Source organism: Drosophila navojoa, chromosome 4, assembly GCF_054131105.1.
Source record: "Drosophila navojoa isolate 15081-1374.11 chromosome 4, UAZ_NAV_1.0, whole genome shotgun sequence".
NCBI classification, from domain to species: domain Eukaryota; kingdom Metazoa; phylum Arthropoda; class Insecta; order Diptera; family Drosophilidae; genus Drosophila; species Drosophila navojoa.
Genome location: NC_142892.1, coordinates 12,861,377 through 12,882,408, shown reverse-complemented (window position 1 = coordinate 12,882,408; position 21,032 = coordinate 12,861,377). Strand labels below are relative to the sequence as shown.

Here is a 21,032-nt window from a genome sequence, read left to right as displayed (position 1 = left end):
TTGTCGTTGCATTTTAGTTTTGCGGGCTAAACGGTCACACTGTGCTGCTAAAGCAATTTTTTCGCATTATTCACTTTTTAGTTAAACTTGCAAAATGCTTTTGCGTTTTGGCAAAGTGAAAACCTATTAAATAGGTCCAAGTAATTGGCATACACGTATACACGTCCTCCGTACGCCACACGCCTAGCAACACTGACAGAGAGCTGTCAAAATTAACAAAAGCTCAATACTCGCCCTGACATTGGCAAGAAGCAGCACCAACACGAACCAGCAGCAGCAGCAGCAGTAGTAGTAGCAAAGGCGGCGCATAGTGAAAAAAGGTCTTATAGGGCACCGAACAGAAGAGAAGACGACGTACAGGTAAATGTTAATTACGTGCAAAGGCATAGCGAAATGCTTGGCAAGTGTGCAACGCAAACTTTTCAATTTAAAAATCACTCGACCAACGCCTGAGCTGCAACGTCTTTGTCGCCAGCTGTTGTTCAGTGGGACCACTGTGCAGAAGGTGGGCGCTGTTCCGCCCCTATTAATGGTAGGGGGTGGTTGTGATGGCCGTGGTGTCGATTCTCTGGAGCCGCCTGCAATGCGAGATGTCTCTGGCGTACAATGTCAATGCCTGACCTTGTTCTGTTATCGATTTATAAAAATTGCATAAAACGCCAAAAACAAAAAAAGAAAATGATTTAAAACCTAACACCAGAGGCAAAAATCAAGTGAACTGCACACGAGTGAAGGTTAAACAATTTTCTGTGGCACGGACGCTGTTCTTTGTTTGCTGAATCTACAACAACACTAACAACAACGAAATATGTAAGAAATAAAAGAAGAACAGCTACAACAACAATTGCGATCAGAGTCCCAGAAGTGAATACATTATTCTTTGTTGTCTTCTGCTGTTTTTCATTTAATTTCTTGCATGCTTTTTTTATTGTACTGAAATTCAAGGGAAAGCAGAGCAACGTTGAGGTATTCATTTATGCTAGCATCGTGGCTATTTTCTCTATTTTTCAGAACTATGGAAAGTCCCTGTGAGTCAGAGAGCTCACTGGATGGTGGCACCATGCTGCCGCCGAGTCCCGTGTCCAGAGAGCAGCTGCAAAAGCGAATCGAATCGCTCACACAACAAAACAAGTATGTTAAGAATATTAACAGCAATTCAATACTATAATTATCAATGCCTCTTTGCAGAGTTCTGAAAGCAGAGCTGGACACATTCAAGACGAAATGCAAAGTGGTGCAAGAGGAGAATCGATTTTTAAAACAGGCATCGGTTATAATCGTGAGTAGTTGGCATACATATTCCAACAGTAGATATAATTGTTGGCCTTTCCCAGCAAGCGAAAGCGGAGCAGGAAGAGGAGTATATATCCAACACGTTGTTGAAGAAAATCCAAGCGCTTAAGAAGGAAAAGGAGACACTGGCGCATCACTATGAGCGCGAGGAGGAGTGCCTCACAAATGACTTATCGCGCAAATTGGATCAGCTGCGTCAAGAAAAATGCAAGCTGGAGCAAACGCTGGAGCAGGAACAAGAGTGCTTAGTCAACAAGCTAATGCGCAAGATTGAGAAGCTTCAAGCGGAAACAGATAATAAGCAAACAAATTTAGAGCAGCTGCGACGCGAAATGGTCGAGCTGGAGAACACACTCGAACAGGAGCAGGAGGCGTTGGTCAATAAGTTGTGGAAGCGCATGGATAAACTGGAAACAGAGAAGCGCTCGCTACAAATTAAACTTGATCAGCCGGTCTCTGATCCAACAACACCACGTGATATCACCAATAATGCCAACGGCGATACCGCCACAAATTTAAGCGCACACATTCAGACGTTGCGCTCTGAGGTGCTACGTCTGCGTGCCAACCTCGCAACCGCCCAAAAGGAGGAAAAATCCATACGGGAAGAGAATGCTAGACTTCAGCGTAAACTTAAGCAGGAGGTAGAACGACGTGAGGCCCTGTGCCGTCACCTCTCTGAATCAGAATCGTCTTTGGAAATGGATGAGGAGCGCTTCTATAACGAAAATATTATGGCTGGCAATCCAACTGCCGTCAATGCTCAAAGACAACGCACCATTAGCAGCCCCGTTTCGCACAGTCCCTCAAGCAGTCGCCCACTCAGTCCAGGCACAGCCGGACAAAATCGTTGTTATGCCTGCGGGCAACTTGTGGTGAGCCAACTATTAAGAGATTCCTAAGAACCTGATTTATATATATGTATTTGAAATCTTGCAGAATCGTCGCGCCAGTGAACGTTTTATAAAGCCAGCACTGCCTACGCCCATGTTGGGGCTAAACACTTCTGCACCGAATGTGTTGACTAGCGCAAATCCATTGATGGGAACCGGACCCACTGCCATCTATAGCGGCACAGCTGCTCCAGGTGTTGGTCAAACGGGCATGGCAAGTGGTTCTATGGCTGGCTTGCTATCAAATTTGAGCAATGAACGACTGAGCTTTGGTAGCGCTGGATTGGGCCAGAGTAATGTCGCCGCCTGCAGTGCAGGCACATTTGTGGCCGGCGGGATTTTGTCTTTGAATAATCAGTTAACGGGCACATCCAGCAGTGCTTCGTCCTCGTCATCCAATTTGATGAACAATACGTCCAGCGGCAATTTGATCAACAGCAGCAGCAACTCATCTTTATCGGCATTCACGCCCACCAACCAGCCAAGTGGTGCAGCCACGGCGTTTATACAGCCGGCCAGTCCCATGGACACTTCCGCATGCAAGGAATAGTTAGTTACTTAGGCTCTGCTGCCAACATATTTCAGACACACACACGCGCATACAGCACACAGCTAGGCACACAAGATAGCAACCAACCAGTTTAACGAAAGTATAAAACATTAAACCTTTATAATGTAAGCTTCTCTCTCTCTCTTTATGGAGCGGCTCAAAGTCGCACCATTTATTTCTATTTGATATCAAAATCTCTTTATAGTTATGGCAACAAACATAAACACTTTCAATTATCTATAATATTCCTACGTGCTTTGGTGGCAGGAATTACGAATTACTTAGCGCTAATGTCTAAGGATGAAATAACTTTTTACGTATGTTTGGTTCGTCTTAACTTGAATTGAAAAACAAAGAAAGAAAGAAAGCAAGCAAAACGCAAAATAAAACTTCAGCATATGTAATACCAATTTCCCACTTTCCCTCGCATGTATGTGGGTCTACAAATTTTTTGAAGTATGTATATGTAAGTCAACAAATAAAGTTCAACAATTAAAATTTATCGAATAAATATCTCTGAATATTATAAATATTTATAGCATTTGTAAATCAAAATTTAAATTAGCTGCCTAAATCTAAAAGACATATCGATAAGCTATCGATGTAATCAGTAGCAGAACTGTTAGAGCTAACAGCTCATTTGAGTAGCCACAGCTCTTTTGAGCATTAACTTTGCCAGTTAAACAGAATCTTAACAGTTGAAAAAGCGGACGCGGTGGTTCATGTTAAACCGTTAACATTAAAGAAGAATAACATTTGTTGTTGTTTTGCCGTCGGAGTCGCATGTATGCCGCCGAGCTGCGCATCAAATGAAAATAAAATTCAATTGCTTTGAAAAAGAAAACAAAACAGTTGAATGCAGCATACGTATACATTTTTTGTGCCTTTCAAAAAAATAAGAGATACATATAAGAAGCACACTGTAGATACTCTTCTGATTGGTGTGTATGTGGGCGCGAAATAAGTTTGTTATTTTTTTATAAAAAAGTGCGAGGAAATGCAGAATACATATATGCAAGCGTTTATATGTATATTAATCGCTTGTGAAATTGGCAAAGCCCATCGTGTCCGACGATAATCACAAAAATAGCAATATTCAATCAAAAGAACCACAGCGCGTGTGTATTTTGGCACAGACAGGAAGAGATCATTCGCCAAAAAGAGAAAAACAACATCTATATGTGTGTGAACATATAAGTAAATGTGAATAAAAAGAAAAGTGCAAAGCGAAAGTTCAATTGTGTAAAATCTTGAGTGCGTCAACTGTTTGTTTAGCCTGCGTATTTGTTTTTGTTCGTGCGTCTCGGACAGTGAGCGTGTTAGACAAATATAACGGCAGTTGCAACGGGCCGTCGCCGTTGCCGACGTCGCTGCTTTCCATCCGCGGTTCACATGTACAGCAAAAACAACAACAGCGACAACGACAACGAGAAGAGTAAGAGCAAGAAAACTAAAGGCAAACGGAAAAGCAAAAGGCAGAGCAATTGTGTTCAAGTGAATTGCAATAATTTGTGTCGGCTGGCCAGATGTGTTTAATAAATGATTGCGATTGCGCCAGTTGTATATTATTATGGCCTTGTTGAATAAACTGTTCTTTCCGTCGGTACCAACACCACCAGCCGCAGCAGCAGCACCACCCACGCAAGCGACGCCAACGGCAGCATATTGCGCTGCAATCCAAACAACAACCCCAACAACAGCGCAGCCGACGCTAAATTATGGCCAAACAACAGTAGCGGAGGCGGCATCACGTACTCACGCCTCAGCCGGCAACAATAGTTCGGCGTCCGCAAAAGCTACGCAAACATCCAGAAATTATCTAAGGTAAGTGTTTGTCGTATTGTATGTTTGTGTATAAACACTTAAACTCATAAACACGCGAGTTCGTATATGTAGAACTGTGTACAACTATAGTAGACAGGCACGTGTCATGATAGTTAGTCATAAGTAGAAATAGCACGGCCATCACGCGCTCATCTCTAGCTGCTGTGTGTAATGCTTAACACCTGGCGTTAAGTCGCCTGTAAAGGGACGGCAAAACCAAAGGCACACAACCCCTATAATGTATATTAGGCAGCTGTACATGCAACGTGTGGGAAAAAGAAGTATGAAATAACCAAATAAATACCTATGCATACAGATAGAATGAAAGCATTTCCATTGGCTTTGCCTTGCTTTTGTCGCTGTCAGCTCGTGGTGCTATTTATCTCTTCCTCTTTGTGTTTAGTACGCAAATTGGCGAGCGTAAACGGGGACAATAACCCAACAAACATTTTAGCAAATGGTTCATTTCTCGTCACGTACGCCAAAATGCAATGTTCTCTATGTTTCCATCTCTCTATCTTTGTTTGTACTCGTTTTAGTATATGTATGTGTGTGTGTGGTCTGATAGCTGTTGCTCTGTTGTTGGAAGTCAAAGTGCAAATCAAAGGTGCGACCCCAGCCAACAACAAAATTACTGCGCTTCTGTTGTTCTCTGTTCTCCATTCGCCCTACTATTTTCGCCTTACGCTCTTAATGGTGTGTTCGGATAGTTTTGGCTTGCTGCGACGCGGTTTCATTTTGCCGCTGTCGCTCGCTCTCTCTCTCTCTTTGTCGATCAGCGTTGAGAGTGGGTTGCCGTAGGCGTCTGCATATGTGTATGTGTGTATATGATTGTGTGTTGGCAGTGAATGGAGAAAGACGGTTGCGGCGAACGCGGACGTAAGGCGCAAATGTAAATAAAAACGAATCACATGACTTGCTAATCGGCGTTCACAGTCGCTGCTTGCTCTCGTGATTATTATGTCATACACACTTTGTTGTTGGCTTCGCCACTGTTGGGTGCGCATAGGTATGAATGTGTGCGTATATGCGTCAATATGTTTGTGGGTATATATGAATACCCTTAACGAGGAGGATATTTGAAATTGAACTGATTTCTTGGGAACTAGACCATAATATGCTTCAAAATTCATTATTAGAAAGGGTATCTACTGTTCGCTGCAATATGTCATGTGCATTGCTTTGTTGGTTTTCTGTTAATTCATTTAATTATTATTTATTACTGTTTATTTGCTTATGTATGTTGAACTGTGTGCGCGTTAACAATGTTGATTTTTGACGCTTGCACACGCCGTCAACTGTTCTGATTGCGGTCTCTCTTTGTTTGTATGTTTGTTTGTTTGCATATTGAGTGTGTGAATGTGTGCGTGTGCATGTGCGTGTGTGTGACTCGATCAGCAGCAACAACAATCATCATAATAATATTACTACCAGCAGCTATATCAATTGTTCATTTAGAATTTGCATTTCCCCATTTAATTCACAGCTTGAGCAAATCGTTTATACAGCAATCGCTTAACGCGATCAGCTTACACATACAAATGATTGTAGGTGTGTGGAGTGTGGGTCTAAATGGGTATTTAATAGAGGCAGGTTCATGCTCTGCCTTCAGCCCCCTTAAATGGCCGATAAGGCCTAAAATATACCATATATCAACGGCCTTTTGGCACACTCGAGTGGCTATTGGCCAATTCGTGGTAAAGGCGCATTCACACAGATGTACATGTATAAGTGTATATGTTTGTATGTGAAAGAGGGAGAGAGTGACGAGAGAGCGAGCTTGTGCTGCACTCTCTCGATTCACCATCACGTGATAAATTTTGTTCTCTGCTAATTAAACGCGGGGTTTTTGCACTTTGCTAAATGTAAACTTCAAATTGTTGGCAGTTAAACTCATTGAGAATCGTTGTTAAAGCTGCCAGCTGATGGGCGTGGCACGCTGGGCGGGTGGGGTAGCATAATATTGTGATAGGTCAGGTTTTGGGCGCTGTAAACTAAATAAAATTGTGTTTGCTTTTGCTGACAGTTAACAGTTAATTTATTAAATTGTTTATATGGGCGACACGTTTGAGTAAATTTCCATTCCACACGCCTATATGAACGTGTATACGCGGGCGTGTGGCTGTGTGTGCGTTTCTGCCTGTCTGTGTGTGTGTGTGCGGATGAGTTTGTTATCGTTCATTTCCATTTGGCTTGCGACTGAATTCCTTAGAAAATTCCTATTTATCTATACGGCCTTTTATCTATTGCCAAAACAGGCAAAGAGAAACAGCCCTATCGCAAGAGTGCGATCATCATAATTATAATCATGGCTAGAGAAGTGTGTCTATTTACTTAGCTGGCGAATGTCAGTCATCCATGCCAATCCCCTCACACTGACTCATGACCAAGTCGTGTCCATACTTAGACATTCGCTAGTCACCAGATAGTCATATGACCAATATGACACAGACACGCATTCAATATGCGAAATATTTCGAGACAGATAAATAAATATTATAAAATAAACAAATGATCAAATAGCATATACCCTGACCATACTTCTATTTGAAATAATTCCTGATAATTTGTTAAACGTGGAACATTTCTACGAATGTATTTGCTCATTTCGGTTTTTATAATGGGTGAACGGATAAAGTAGTCGAAGGCTAACCGCTGAATATAGAAATTACATATATTTGACATCTATATCTTAAGATTTCTATACTTTTGTATTGATTTTAAGAAATTGTAAATATATATCAAATGTATTTTAGTTGAAAAGATCACTGCTTTTAGAAAGACCGACAGACAGAGCTTGATATTAATAAAGACCAATTCATGATGTGCTTTATATGTATAGCACCATTTTTACATACTTTTACCAGTAATTCGTATATTTTTCATAAGAACATCATACCCTGTGTGAATATTTCCAACATAGGGTATGCGAAATAAATAAATAAATGAGTTGGTAAAACCAAAGCCTAACCCACATAACTAAATAAATCACACACAAAGATATTTTAACTATTAATGAATGTATGCGCTGTAATTAGCACGTGGTTAATAAATTTATACACACATATACATAGGTATTTATATATCTGTATATATAATATAAATATATTGATTATTTATTTAGTGAATAGCCAACTTTCACACAAAGCAATTCAATTTAGCACGTGGCTATATTTATATTTGTACTATATACCCACATATATACATATGTCTATATAATTCGATGTCTATGCTGCAATTAGCACTCGATTGTGGAAATTTTATGCCAATTCGCGTATATTGTCTGCATAAACGACGTATATATGTATGTATATATCGTGTGAAATATTCGATTTATATGATTGCTAATCAAATTCGTCACATAAATATAAATCAATCGAATCTGTGTTATAAATAATTTGGTTTTCAAATCTATTGTGTGTGTGTGGGGGGGGTTCTCGGGGCTAGCCAAATGCCAAAATTGATTGTAAATTGGAAATTCATTAAAAACTTGATAAGTGTGCGCGAATTGTTTAAACAAATACAGACACACACGCACACACACACACACATACAGACGCACGGGTGCATAGCCGTGTGTACACATCAATCATTAGCGCTTCGCTTACGTACGTAATCCCCCCTGGCTTATATGGTATATATAATAACTATCGTGTGATTTACATCGCCCCATTACGAGATCATCTAATGAGGCGCCCAGCTGTCTGGCCTTTTGCCGAACCTTTTGACCACATACATATCTTGTTATTAGTTGTTTATTGTGTAAACTGTTTTTTTTTTATGTATGCATATATGTATATATGTATATATATATTTTTTTTATTATTTTTTAAAACGTTTTCTGTGCACCTTGAGCCAGCATTTACGTCGCAGCCGCGATAGTTACCTTACCTTAATTATATGCAGTTAATGGGCGCCTCTCTCTTTCAGTGTGTGTGTGTGTTTGAGGTGTAGTCTAGCCATCAGTAAACAGTAACTAATGGATATGCTAACGATCCTGGAAGGTTGGCTATAAAAACAGCTCAAGTAGTTGGATTAAGGCTTAATTATAGAAACAGTTATTTTTCATGGTCAAAGCAGATTAAAAGCCTTTCTAATGGCTTATCAGTTGAATATAATAGAAAATATACTTTTGCCTTAAGGCGGCTTGCACTGCATTTTACAGGGTATAATCCTATTTAAATGCCAATCAGACAGACTCTTCACAGCCTAAAAAGTGAATGATCTAATTAAATAAAATATGGGTTTTGGATATAGAATATGGCTATATTAGTTTTATAATAGGTCTAATGTATCGTTCACTGTATATACCCCTTGTGGATCCACTGCATTCCACAGAGTATAATCATATTTAAATGCCAACGTTGTCGACTTTGCCACTGTGGCTCCATGTGTTGAAGTCTCGTGGTCTGCCAAGTCATATGAGTGAGTCGTCGCAAATGTTGTTGTCGTTGCTGTTGTTGTTGTTTTTGTTGCTATTGCTGCTGTAGTTGTTGTGTTTTGGGAACTGATAGAGCTAAAAGCGCGCTGTGTTGTCTACTGCTGTCGCCGCCGTCGTCGCCGCCGCTAATTATCAGTTAACAAAAATTGCTTTTGCTTTTCAACAAGCAACAGCAACACGTCAAATTAGAGACATAATGCCCAAAAAGTAGAAAGTGCTGCTGACTGTCAGTTGTAAATAAAGCTGCTAAGCTCCGAGCATGCCAGAAGGGGCTTCTCTCCAGACATACAGAGTTATATATCAATCACTTTGGACAATCAATGCGATATATGCGATATGTTTATAGCTGGGATTCTCGAAGAATTCCATAACTGTGATTCCTCGCTAGCGCCAACTTCAGCGAATTACAATAAGTACACGGACTGCAATATCAATAGAAAATTTGATATAATTATGTTCCCTTATTTATTAAGAAACTGAGCTCAGCTTACTTACTGGGTATTCTACTTGTCAGCTGATAGTGTTTGTTTTTCCTTCTTCGACCTAAGAGATACGGGAAGTGAAATTATAAGCCGATGTAGTACTGATGTAAGCATAACCTAAGCTCAGACCTGCTGAAAAAAGGTAACTCTGTTTTATCATTAAATTCATTTTCACAACATTATTACAATGCGTTGCCTAAATTCACATATTCATTTACTTATTCACATATTCATTTACTAATACATAAAGTCGCTCTTATAATTGAATTGCAAAAAAGTAGCGCAAAGCGTTGCCACAGTTGAGTTATTTACATCATGTTATTCGCCGCACTTTACAAACTGGAAAGGCTGCCATACTTACGCAGCTTTGCTTACAGCTATAAGCAAATGGAATTCGCCGCTTCTGCACAGAGTAAAGTTGCTACAATTCACTTCCTTTCCTTTCCGCTGGCTTTCGCCGCAAGCGACAGGCATGTTTAAGAGACAAAGGCAATTGACTTTCGCCGCCTTTTTAACACGTTTCAACAAGCACCTTTTTTCACCATTATTCACAATTTTTGTTCCGTTTCGTCATCTTTGTTTCGAGTGTACCCAAGTCTTGACTCACTTTGTACACTAATCCCACATGTTACACGCTCAAAGGTAGAAGAGACAACTCCCCCCCCCCCCCCCCCCCCCCCTCTAGATGCCAACTGCTTGTTTGCTAAACAAGTTTTTCGATATTTTGCTTCTGGTTTGCGCTTTAGCTCTTTTGCGCATTTGTCAGTTTTTTTTTTTCTTTTTCTTTTGATTTTCGGTTCGGTTTTAGTTTTATTCATTCATTGATCGTTTGGGGGCACGTGTTTGTGAGTGCAAGTGCAAACCTATGTGTGTGTGTGAGTGTGTGTTTGTGTTTGTATATTCTTCTCTTCAGTTCGCTCTCTTGCCATTGCCTCGTCCTCGCCTCGTTCATTGTTTGCGTTGATTTTTAATTGTATTTACGCTGTTTCAAGTGTCACTTGGCAATCAGTCCGCGTCGTCGTCGTCATCGTTTGTACATTTGTTTGCCAGATACAATTCCCATGTTATGTGGCTATTACCTGGGTCCACTCTGCAGTGCGACATGACAACGCTGCCAATTACTGCCAGCAGCAGCAGCAACAACAACAACAACAGCAAACAGGAACAACAAAGGCGGCAACAGCAGTAAAAGCCTTTTGCCAATTTGCTTTGAACTTGACATTCGATTATTTGCGCACTTAAATGGGCTTTGTTGGCGGGGGTGAAGGTCAGCATTATCTTTATTTATTTAAATGTATGTATGTATGCATGTGTCTGTGTTTATCTGTAGGTATATATGTGAGTATATTTTATATGTATGCCTGTACTTATAATGGCTGCATCTCATGATAATGATAGTCAATTTGTTGTAGCTCACAAACAGAAAGGAAATAAACAGCCATTAGGGTGTGCAGGTCGCAAGAGTGACAGACTAAATGATACTCTGTAGTAAGTGACCTTCAATGACAAAGCTCCAAACATAACCAGACTATAAATAAATATATGTAATCTAATTACTGATCAAGTTTAATTAATTATGTATTTCTGTAAATTCTTAGGCTCTCCTTCTTTTTGCACTTTTGTAATCTGTCCCGCCCCTTCTTAATAGGCACGGGGTATAAAATAATAAAGCTTTTCGCCGTGGACGTTAACGTCGCAGCTGGCGCCGCTGCCTGGCTCTTGCGCCTTTGCCGCCGCAGCAGCAGCAACCGCTTGTTGTCATTTTCATTGTCGGTTGCTGGCTGGCGCTGGCAGCGACGCCATCGTCGCCATTGTTGGTTGGTTTGGTCATGTGACTCGAGTTGTACGGAGCAACTGGTTGTTGTTGTTGTTGTTTCTGCTGCTGCTGCTGCTGCTGATATTATTATTGTTTTTGTTGCTGTAGTCGCTTTGGAAATCTGTTTTTATTTGCACGCTCTCTTTCATACACACTCACACACAAACACACACACAGCAACCCACGATAGAGAAAGAGAGTCCACTCTGTGTAATATGATTAACAGATGTTGCCGCTTGATTTGGTTATGGGCCACCAATTATATTTCCATATACATCTATAACAATATATACGTATATATGTAAGTGTATACAAATATCAATTCGTATTTAATCCAAAGGGCTAATACAATGCATAATTCAACGCGTTGGCTGATAAGGCAGCAACATATCAATCAAAATTATTGTACTGCTCGCCTTGGCCCATAGACTTGGTTGTCGAGTGGCCTGGCAGAGGACGGGAGTGGCGGAGGCCGCAATCTGCCTCAAGTGGTAGCGAGAGTGGCTCTTCAAGCGTCCATTTGCACACGCACACGCACACACACACACACACACACATACACAAGTTTTTGCATATATGAGTTTAATGTGTTGCCTTGTGTGTATTTGCTTAGTCTTGCTGTTGCCTTGCTTTTTTTTTTTTTGTTCATTTTCTTTTCATTTTTATTTAATTTTATTTTGTTCGCTTTTGTTTTGCTTGCGTAGCTGAAATAAATAAATAAAGCATGTGATCCCATGGCGTATGCCAAGAACAAGCAGAAGGCAACATCTCTCGCAGCGTAGCAGTGGGCGCAAGAGCGAGATGGCAGTAGAGGCAACAGGGGAAGCTCAAGTGCTCTTCACTCTGCAGACAGACAGTGTACCGAAGCAGCAGATACCCTTGCACCGCTTCTTCTTCTTCTATAGAGTAATGCACTTGTAAATAATCATTACCAACAGCCTTGTCGCGCTGGGTTCGATTACCTTTTGGCATTCAGCCGAAGGAATATTCTGTAAATGTATATTTAATGGGTATTTCACCTTTATCTATAGCCTAATAATACATTTTTATGGACTTAGCAGAGAGAGAGTGTGTCTTTCGCTCATAAACTCTCTTCACAATTGACTTTACGATTTATAGTCAGGTGACAAAGTTCTGCAAAAATAATCAAAATGAAATAAAAAATCGTATATTTGGAGCTATCAACTGAAGTGCAGAGCAGATAATAATTAGGCTAGGCTGGCTATAAATCTGATGATATATAAGAGCTTTATTATAGCAACAATTTATAATTAGATTTCCAGCTGTGACGAAATTCCCAAGCAATCTTTATGATCCTCAATCTCTTTATCATTATTTATAGAAAATACAGAGTGAAATACATTTCTCTATATATGTATATGTGTATATATATGAATATATGAAAACATCTGATAAATATATCACATTAAATTTGATGTTATATTAAAAATTTCCATCAATATTTATAGCTTCTCTAAGAGAACTTGGAATGCTCATGTTTTATTTGTTGAAATGAAACTCTTAATGTATAGCTAGCTGCCTTGCACTGATAAAGAATATAGTAGATAAACTATATATATAACTGCCATATAATCAATTAGATCGCATACGCTATCAAATATAATCCAAGCTATCCAACTAAGCATTTATTATAAACAAATAAAAGCCAATTGAACGGTAGAAAAAAAATCACATGTACAAACACAGCCAACGAAAGTGCGTAGACCCTGCTGATAAGTCGAAAAATTTAGCGATCGCTTGATAATTTTATACATATGTGCTCATTGATCTCTTTTTTTTTTTTTGTTGCTTGGGTTGATCGACGCGCCAGGTGACGAGCTGACAGGGTGACAGGTGATAGTTTGGTGGCAGCTCCATCGCTCACAGCTCACGTAGCCCCCTAGAACTCGGTGCAAAGGTTGGGCATTTTTTTTTTTTTTTTTTTTTTTTTTTTGCACTAACTCAAACTTGATGAACTTTGGGCGTCAGCCGTTGCTGGCTCTAGGCTGAAATCCACCATGAATTGTCTCGACTGTGAAGTATTTTTAAAACACAATATATTAACACATCACATCGCTTGACACTCCCCAGACTAGATGTATATACGTATTATATATATAGCAGGGGGCGCCGTACATGTGATGCTCGCGCAGCTGGACGGGAATCATGTGAGCTGTGAGCGCTCCTCAATTGATGCCGCTTGCCCCTGCCCCAGCCCCCAGCCCCCAGCCGCAGCCGTAGCCCCAGCTCAAATCGTTGCCTATCTGCATATATGCATGTTTATATATAAAATGTATAATATATGTATGTATAAGATATAAGAATGTACATACATATGTATATGTATGTATATATCGATCATGCGCGTACTTGTTCGTACTGCCGTTTCATATTCAGACTCGTTCTGTTTATCGTCGTTTACCGGGACGATCCGATGCGATCCGATTGCGGTTGCGATTCCGATTCCGATTCCCATTCGGATTCGGATTCCCTAATAGACACCGTTTACGATTCGTAGCGCCTTGAACTTCATTTGTCGTCTAGCATCGCGCCCATTAAGATTGTTTTTCCATAACGTCGCGTTACTTTCGTGTTTGTTTGTTATTTCAATTTATACTTTTGTGCAACTGTAAATGCAATTACGCTCGCTAGTTGGTGGCATCTGATCTGAGCATATCGATTAATATCGGCCCGATGCGTATGCATACGGCGCCGTTTCACTATGGGTACGTCTCCGTCTAGATTCCAGCTGGATTCAAGTTGGATTTCAATTAGGTGACCACTAAGTCTTTGAGTACAAACGGGCCGACCAATATCTGGGCACACAAGCACACGCTAGCGCGCACACACACACACACAGACACACACAGTCACACGCGTGCGTTCGCTCGCTCATAGACTTAGTTAGAAAGACGGGGGCACACTCGTGATCCAGTCGGGCCTACTAACTAATCTATGTATGTGTACACAAAAATTTTCCCCGTCTTATCGCGGTGGCATAAAACAAAATGAAGCAATAAAACAGGTGGACCCGCCCTCGCCGTCGCCGTCGCCGTCGCCCTCGCCCCCAACGGCAACTCTACTACAGGCAGTCGTAGAGCAAACAGAAAAAATTCGTTAATTATAGCGCTAATTTAGGCAGTTGGCGCAGTTTCAATTTACCGCTACTTATTGTTAGATGAGCCATTTATAAACCCCACTAAAAATAATTCAGCTCAAATCTGCGATGCCTCAAATTTAAGTGGATGTGACGAAATGCCTAATGGAAGAGTCACAAGCCCACGGAATGTCAGGCATAATTTAGATTTCCCTTAATACTAATTGCAGATAGTCTCAATGTGCAATCCAATAATCGGTCATACTGCCGATGTCGATCTTATCGCGTTACCGTTCAGTAGCATCGTAAAAACTTTTGCCCCCAATCAGCAAAGTCAAATTGAAGGAACACAGACGAACATAAAAAGCGAAAAGTCTTCGTAGCTATCGAAGCCAATTCGGGCAGATTTTCATTTTATCGTGACGAATCGTCACGTGCTGAGCGATTCTATTTATAGAGCGGACAACATTTACCCAAATGACCCACTCGACAATAAAATAGCGCTAAGATGTGCGCATTATATGAAAGTCGTCAGCGATTCGCATAGACAGAGACAGAGACAGAGATGGAGATAGATCGAGAGATAGAACAGAAATGGAGAATTGGCAGTCGGAGAGACTATGTAATTGAGTGCTTTGTCCCTGTGTCTCGCTGTGTTGGAGATGAGCAATTGCTGTCTGTCCAGAAGTTATCTGAGTCACGGATCACATTTCGATCATCAAATATCAAATCACATGAGCACTTGAGCACTTGAGCTCATCGCAAGATCAACAGAAATGTACAAGTTATTAGTACTCTGGGTAAACTTGGAGATTGAGCTGTTCAATTGGAAGTGCTGATATGATTGCTAAATTTAGCAGTGAGTTCAAAGGAAATATCAGTTTTCTGTTAAATGATCATAAACTATATTTACTTTTATTTATATATCAATTGCTTACAAGTCTGAGGGAAAGTTGATTTAAATTGAAGCGTAGTGAAGCTGCTTACAGGGTATTTTATGGTAGAAAGATCTAGTCATAAGTGATCTACATAAACAACTGATCTTTAGGGTATCTGCTGGCTGTGATCGCACATTCTAATCGAGCAATTGCTGGGTACAGGGTATGTTTGGCAGTGATCTTGTACTTATCTAACACTATAAAGCTCTTTTCATATCAAAATTGTAGTAGCTAGATTATCATATATTAAGATTAAGTTGAATTATTTTATTGTTAACTTTATTAATTAAAGTTTACGAATGACATCAGCAGACAGCAGAAGCCGTTGCCGCATGCTCACGTGAGAGTTAAGACAAAGTGTCAACAGCTTTACTTCCCTCTTCAATTGCTCCGCTCTTCCCCTTACTTTGTTACTCTGCACACCAACTGATTATCTCTCTCTCTCTCTCTCTCTCTCTCTCTCTGTTTGCAGCCAATTCCCCTTCGATGGTAGCCAGGTGCGCGTGCTGCTGTACAAAGAGGACGACAGCCATGGCAGACGGCTGCTCTTCGACTCGCATGCGCTGCAGAAGGTGATGCTGAAGGAATCAAGCCAGTGCAGCAACCGCAGTGGGGGGAAATTCCTCAAGAACGACAAATTCACATCGCTGCAGAATGGCAAGATCCAGGCCAAAGCACATTCCGGCAGCAGCAACGGCAGCAACTTTATCGAAGTCTGTGCCGAGTATGGCTACAAGGTGAGCAGAGCTCAAAACTGAGATCCGCATCAGCTTGCTAACCTCGACTCTCTCTCTCTCTCCCTCTCACTCTCTCTCAGCACAATCGTCCAACTGGCGCAGATCTTACGCCCATTGGCGAGATGGTCTTCGGCTCGCTGGCCATGTCCTTTTGTGGCACGGCGCTCAAGGTGCACTGGCTGCCACAGCCAGCCAGGATACTGTGTTCCCAAGTGTATCTGACGCCCTCGGCGAGCGGTGCGTCAGGTGGCGCGGGTGCGGGCAGCCAGTCACCCTATTCCACGGTCTCCATGAACAGCCTGACGCCTCGCAGCTCCATTTGCAGCGAGCACGGCTCCATGGACGGCCTGTCCATGAACTCCTTCTCCATGCCGTTCAGCGTTAGCGTGGGCAGGCATATGAGTCTGACGCCGCCACTGGACGTGCCCGCGCCCGATCAGCAGTCGCTGTCCATTGCGGACAGCGGACCACGCTTCTCCTCCACGTACAGCAACGCCACCGACTCGGGCTACTCGGCCAGCGCCAGTGGCAGCGGTACAGGCGGCCCCTATTCCAGTGGGGATCAGTGGTCGTATCAGTATTCCACGCGCAGCAGCCTTGGCAGCGTCCTCTCCGATCCGTCGGATGCGATGCGCAAGCTCAGCCTCGACGACTGGGCCTTCTATGCCAGCTCGCCCCATCTGGATGAGTTTGCCAGCGATGGCTGCCTGCAGCGCCGAATCTCTCGCAATCTGCGCACCTCCTTCGAGAACGAGCATTCCAAGAACGACTTCATCGGCTTCTTCAGCGACAACTATGCCGCGACCACGGGTCAGGCAAACGGCAATCGGCCAGCGGGAGCTGCCAACGGCACTGGCGGCAGTGAAGGCGGAGGCATGGCTCCACCCCAGTACAGGCGGGCGAGCTACTGTGCGAACGAGTCGCGCAGTAATCCGGAGATGGGTTGCCGGCCGGCGAATTTGAAACGGAGACCGAGGCTTGGCCTGGCTGTGTGCATTACGATGAGCGAATCCTTCGAGGAGGAGATGGAACTGTTCTGCAGCGAGCATATCGCACTGCTGGAGTCGATGCTGAGTCGGTTGAGGGCAAGCACGGAGCACGCATACATCAATTACAAGAACTTTCTGCAGGTGAGTTACGGTTCACATAATTCTCGCATTTCACATAACGAAATCTTTGCCCTTGCTGCAGATCATGTTCCAGGCCTGGCAGGATGCGCAGCAATGGTTCAGCGATCTGTTTACGGCACCCCGCATCAAGACGCCCGTCTGGCTGAGCATTACGACCAGCGGCAGCAAATACTCCAAGACTGTGGCCGAGCGATTCATCAAGGAGCTCTGCGATCTGCTCTCCTTCGCCGACACCAAAGACTCCAATTTGTAAGACATACAGCCTGCTCCTCTATCATCTTCAAGAGATGCCTATGAAACTCTCTCCCTCTTTCTCTCTTTTGCGTGCAGCTTCATCAGCACCATGTTGACTGGCATACTCACCTACCATCTGGGCTGGGTGGCCACCGTGTCCGCCTTCAATAGCTCACGCTCGCGTCGCTCCAGCGCCTCCGCCTCCGCGGCGGCCATTGAGCAAAGGGCGAAGCTGTTGCAGGTCTCGCAAAAGCATCCGTATAATGCGCTGTGGGCACAACTGGGTGATCTGTATGGCGCCATTGGCATGCCGCCCAGGTTGGCGCGCACCATCATCTGTGGCTCGGAGAAAATGTGGGTGGAGAAGCTGCTGAACGTGCTCACGTATTTTATACGCTGCAGCGAAGTGCGGCGTGCAGCCAAGCGGGAGGACTTCAACAAGCAGCTCATCAATGAGTTGGTCGTCAGCCAGAGCAATCAGGAGCGGTATAAGAGTCCGCCCACGCTGCGAAGACGCGCGGCTGGAGCTGGTGCCGGGCTCACTCGCACCAGCACCTGCAAGCAGAATCTGAATGCGATTGTGGACGATGCCGACTTGGAGCTGCAGCAGCTGGACGAGCTGCACAGCGCCGAGGATGAGGAGCTGGACGGACTGCAGCAGGACGATACCCAGTTCATTGGCACCTTGAAGAAGAATGAGATTCCCAATGTGCTGGCATTTCGCGACTCGCACTTTGTGCAACAGGAGCTGCGCATTGGCAACTACCTTATGGACACGGGCATCGATAAGAAGACCATGCTCGCCCGCCAGGCTCAGCAGTATCTGCGCACCGGCAAGGATGGACGCATACGATTGACGGTGACGACGCCAGAGAACGTTGAGCTGTGCATGGAGGACGACTCGAATGCCGGCTCTGTCGGCACCGGTGGCAGCATCGACGATGGCGCCATCGAGGCTCTGGAGTTTGACGAGAGCCGAGCAGCCACAACACCAGCAGCAGTAGAAAAGGAGCCGGGCAAGAGGAACTTCTTTTGGAACATTGTGCCCACGGCTGGAGTGAAGGAGGGACTCAGTCTCAGTGATCTGCAGCAGGGCGCGAAGATCATTAACCAAAAGCTGGAGCGGCGCTGCAGCAGCTACTCCGTGGAGAGCGACGCCTTGCCCGGTGGAAATGTTCCGGTAGAGCCAGTTGGCCAGGATCGACGAGTCTCGCATTTGTCGCTCTCGTATCTAATCACACAGAATAGCATGGGCAAGAGCGATCGCATGACATGGGGCATTGAGCCCATCAAGGAGAATGTCAGTCTCGAGGAGCAAATCCACTTTGATCTCTCCCAGAAACTCATCGAACGGGACCACGGCATTTGCCGCCAGACCACAACGGACAATGGCAACGGCGTTGTCTTTGTCCTAGGTGATAATGAGCCGCTGATCAATCTGAAGAAGAGCAACGAGGATCTCACAGATGATGCAAAGCCAGCAATGCTGTGCGCCCAGCATCAGCACACCCATAACGCCTCCATGGCCAACAAGAAAAACTCGGGCATACAGTTCAATTTCGCTACATATCCGCAGATTGTGACCAACTACATGAAGAGCAAGAATCTGGTCATGTCCAACTATGATCTGTTGATGGATAAGGCCAGCAAGCTGGAGGCCAATGAGTCGTTGAAGTCCAGCGACAGCACGGTCACTCTCCACCAGCAACAGGAGCAACAATTGCAGAAACAGCAGCAGCAGCATCAAGCGGAACTGGCGGCCAGCAGCAGCTCAGCCACAGTGGTGGGCAGCGACCGTTGCATATTGTGCAACAGTGGTGGCACCTACCAGACGCCGTCCAATGCCACTGAGCTGGAGTTCGAAACGGATGAGGTGCACTGCTATAACGAGAGCAGCAACAACAGCTCCGCTGTTCTGCAGTCTGTCAATTCGGCTGCCTCTATAGATACGCTGAAATCGATGCCGGAGCCTCCAAGTACGCCCAGCTATACGAGACGAGCGCAGCCCAAACGTGTGCCCTCCCAGCGCAGCTCCGTCTCCTCGGTGGCTGCCAAGTGTGCGGCTGTCAATGAGTCCCAGCACCTTTTGAAGCTGCCCGTGCCGGGTATCAAGGAGCTGCCTCAGGAGGATGAGCCACCGGGCGACAAGTTGCGCGCCGGTTTCATTCCATCGCTGATGCTGAGCGTGAACGATCACTACGTCTCCGATATGGTGCTGCAGGGCACCTGTGCTGCGCCCTGTAAGTGGGAAATGAATCTACGCGAGGATCTGGCGCTGGCCGCACGTTCCGCCTCACTCATCTCACAGCCAGCGGAGAATATCGCCATTGTGGCGGACATGGACAAGTGGGATGTACGCCTAATCTCTTCACAGGCACAGCAGTTTCCGTATGCCGGTGGCCAGAGTTCCCCGGTGGGCATGTCCCAGCTGGTTTCCAGCATGCTAGAAGCTGTGCAGGCCATGCACGCAGGAGGCATACCCGCCTACGAGGTAAGTTCATAGCAGGCTAGACTTTCCACAGCTTCAACTAATAGCTTTTCCTTTGCAGTGCCTATCATTTCTGGAGTCCAAGTTGCAGGAGATCTATATGCAGTCTGAGACTCTAGCCGCCTTTCTGCTGGAAACAGATCCCTGCCGGCTGGGGGACATAACAACTCCGCTGCAGCTCTCGGAGAATGATATACCACTGCTGCTGTCTATCGCCTACATTCATACGCCGAAGATTAGCCGTAAATGCGGCATCAGCTTCAGATGACAATCACGCCGAAGCAAGCCCAATCATTGCCAAAACTTATCTAGTATAACAAGCATCCATCATCAAACATCATCATCTCACACACCATCCAAAACGAAACAAGCAAATACTCCAGCGAATTTTCTTTTCACTGACTTTGTGATATATATTTATATGATTAAAATAGCGTGTAGGAAAAGCAGGTTACATTTAGTTTGGGTCTTAGGTACGGCAGCTTAACATAACAAACAAAAACAATGAAACACTCATACAATATATTGTAGAAACACTCACACACCCAACACATCGATCATCGCATAAAGAACATTTAATAACATTTATAGCTATATATACCATACAACGTTTTAATTTAGGGAACCCACTCATCGCAGTCACATGAAGAAGTATTGTAAATTATTTGATCTAGATTTAGTTAGCGTGATTATATGTTCACGATTTAGTAGCACTCCAGTCTGTTATCGATCGATCGATCGATCGATAGACCGACCGACCGACCACTGTATCATGTGCTCGAGCTATGCGTAGTGTTTGTATTAGATTTAATAATTTATGACAGCAATAATCTATTAATTGATTTAATTATATTATACCACCATACAATAGACGTATAAATAAGTTTATACTGAAATCAAGTGTGGGGGCATCGGCTAGCATTCGGGAATTAACTGTATACGTAAGCAATGAAAAAGTTTGTATAAATATTTTTGAAAGAAATAACAAATTACAAAAACAAAATGTGATAAGTGTATTTTTATTAAAAAGTAAGTAGTAAAAATGTTTTATAGATCATCATGCACTTACATGGAATGCTATCCAATGAGGCTGATAAGATCTAGAGCGG

General features: G+C 43.6%; 2 protein-coding genes across 4 annotated transcripts; both read left to right on the top strand.

The window, feature by feature from the left end:
• The first annotated feature begins 9 nt into the window (after nucleotides 1-9).
• LOC108651039 (coiled-coil domain-containing protein 6) lies at nucleotides 10-3,247 on the top strand. Of its 2 annotated transcripts, none has more exons than XM_089260595.1 (5): nucleotides 10-360; nucleotides 984-1,131; nucleotides 1,189-1,279; nucleotides 1,335-2,168; nucleotides 2,233-3,247. In XM_089260595.1, the coding sequence occupies exons 2-5, from the start codon at nucleotides 1,016-1,018 to the stop codon at nucleotides 2,734-2,736; spliced, it is 1,545 nt and encodes a 514-aa protein (XP_089116721.1). In that variant the 5' UTR covers nucleotides 10-360; nucleotides 984-1,015; the 3' UTR covers nucleotides 2,737-3,247. The 2 variants fall into 2 exon arrangements, with proteins under 2 accessions (XP_089116721.1, XP_089116720.1); XM_089260594.1 differs by having other exon boundaries at nucleotides 11-360; nucleotides 1,012-1,131.
• A 192-nt stretch (nucleotides 3,248-3,439) lies between these two features.
• Nucleotides 3,440-20,926, top strand: LOC108651030 (uncharacterized). 2 transcript variants are annotated; one of them, XM_018100426.3, is made up of 6 exons: nucleotides 3,440-4,560; nucleotides 15,807-16,071; nucleotides 16,152-17,201; nucleotides 17,263-17,450; nucleotides 17,532-19,926; nucleotides 19,985-20,926. In XM_018100426.3, the coding sequence occupies exons 1-6, from the start codon at nucleotides 4,307-4,309 to the stop codon at nucleotides 20,189-20,191; spliced, it is 4,359 nt and encodes a 1,452-aa protein (XP_017955915.1). In that variant the 5' UTR covers nucleotides 3,440-4,306; the 3' UTR covers nucleotides 20,192-20,926. The 2 variants fall into 2 exon arrangements, with proteins under 2 accessions (XP_017955915.1, XP_017955916.1); XM_018100427.3 differs by lacking the exon at nucleotides 3,440-4,560 and adding an exon at nucleotides 13,854-14,025.
• Nucleotides 20,927-21,032: the final 106 nt, after the last annotated feature.